Source organism: Merops nubicus, unplaced genomic scaffold, assembly GCF_000691845.1.
Source record: "Merops nubicus isolate BGI_N331 unplaced genomic scaffold, ASM69184v1 scaffold31616, whole genome shotgun sequence".
In the NCBI taxonomy this organism is placed as follows: Eukaryota; Metazoa; Chordata; class Aves; order Coraciiformes; family Meropidae; genus Merops; species Merops nubicus.
The window spans coordinates 4806-5303 of record NW_008617508.1 but is presented as its reverse complement, the minus strand read 5'-3'; the positions used below and the strand labels follow the sequence as shown (position 1 = coordinate 5303).

General features: G+C 61.6%; 1 protein-coding gene across 1 annotated transcript in view; it reads left to right on the top strand.

Moving 5' to 3' along the window:
* The window catches only part of AHCYL1 (adenosylhomocysteinase-like 1), a gene marked incomplete at its 5' end in the record, with an annotated part of 8782 nt that overhangs the window by 5160 nt on the left and 3124 nt on the right, over positions 1 to 498 (top strand). Inside the window, 2 exons of the mRNA XM_008943178.1 lie at positions 6 to 34; positions 124 to 222. Coding sequence (XP_008941426.1) covers positions 6 to 34; positions 124 to 222 — 128 coding nt within the window. The remainder of the gene's footprint in view (positions 1 to 5; positions 35 to 123; positions 223 to 498) is intronic.

Sequence of the window (498 nt, the reverse complement as noted above, 5' to 3'; positions counted from 1 at the left end):
CAACATGGGCCACTCCAACACCGAGAGCGACGTGGTGAGCCTGCCCGCCGCCTCCTGCCCCCCACCCTCCTCCTCCTCCTCCTCTGCTCCCCACCCTCCACCCTCTTCCTCCTGCTCTTGCAGACCAGCCTCAGGACCCCGGAGCTGACCTGGGAGCGGGTCCGTTCCCAAGTGGACCACGTCATCTGGCCGGATGGGAAGCGGGTGGTGCTGCTGGCCGAGGTGCGCTGGGGGCCCGGCCACGCCGCTCCTTTCAGCCTCTTTTTAACCTCCTGAAGTGCAATAAGATCAAGTTGTAAAGTCCTGCATCTGGGGAGGAGTAACACCAGGTACCAGTATGGGTTTAGGGGTCGTCCTGGTGGAAGCAGCTCCCTGGAGAAAGGCCTTGGAGTCTTAGTGGACGTGTTATCTGTGGGACAGCAACGTGGTCTTGTGGCCAAGAGGGCCAGTGGTCTCCTGGGGTGTATGGATGAGTGTGGCAAGCAGGTCTAGGGAGGT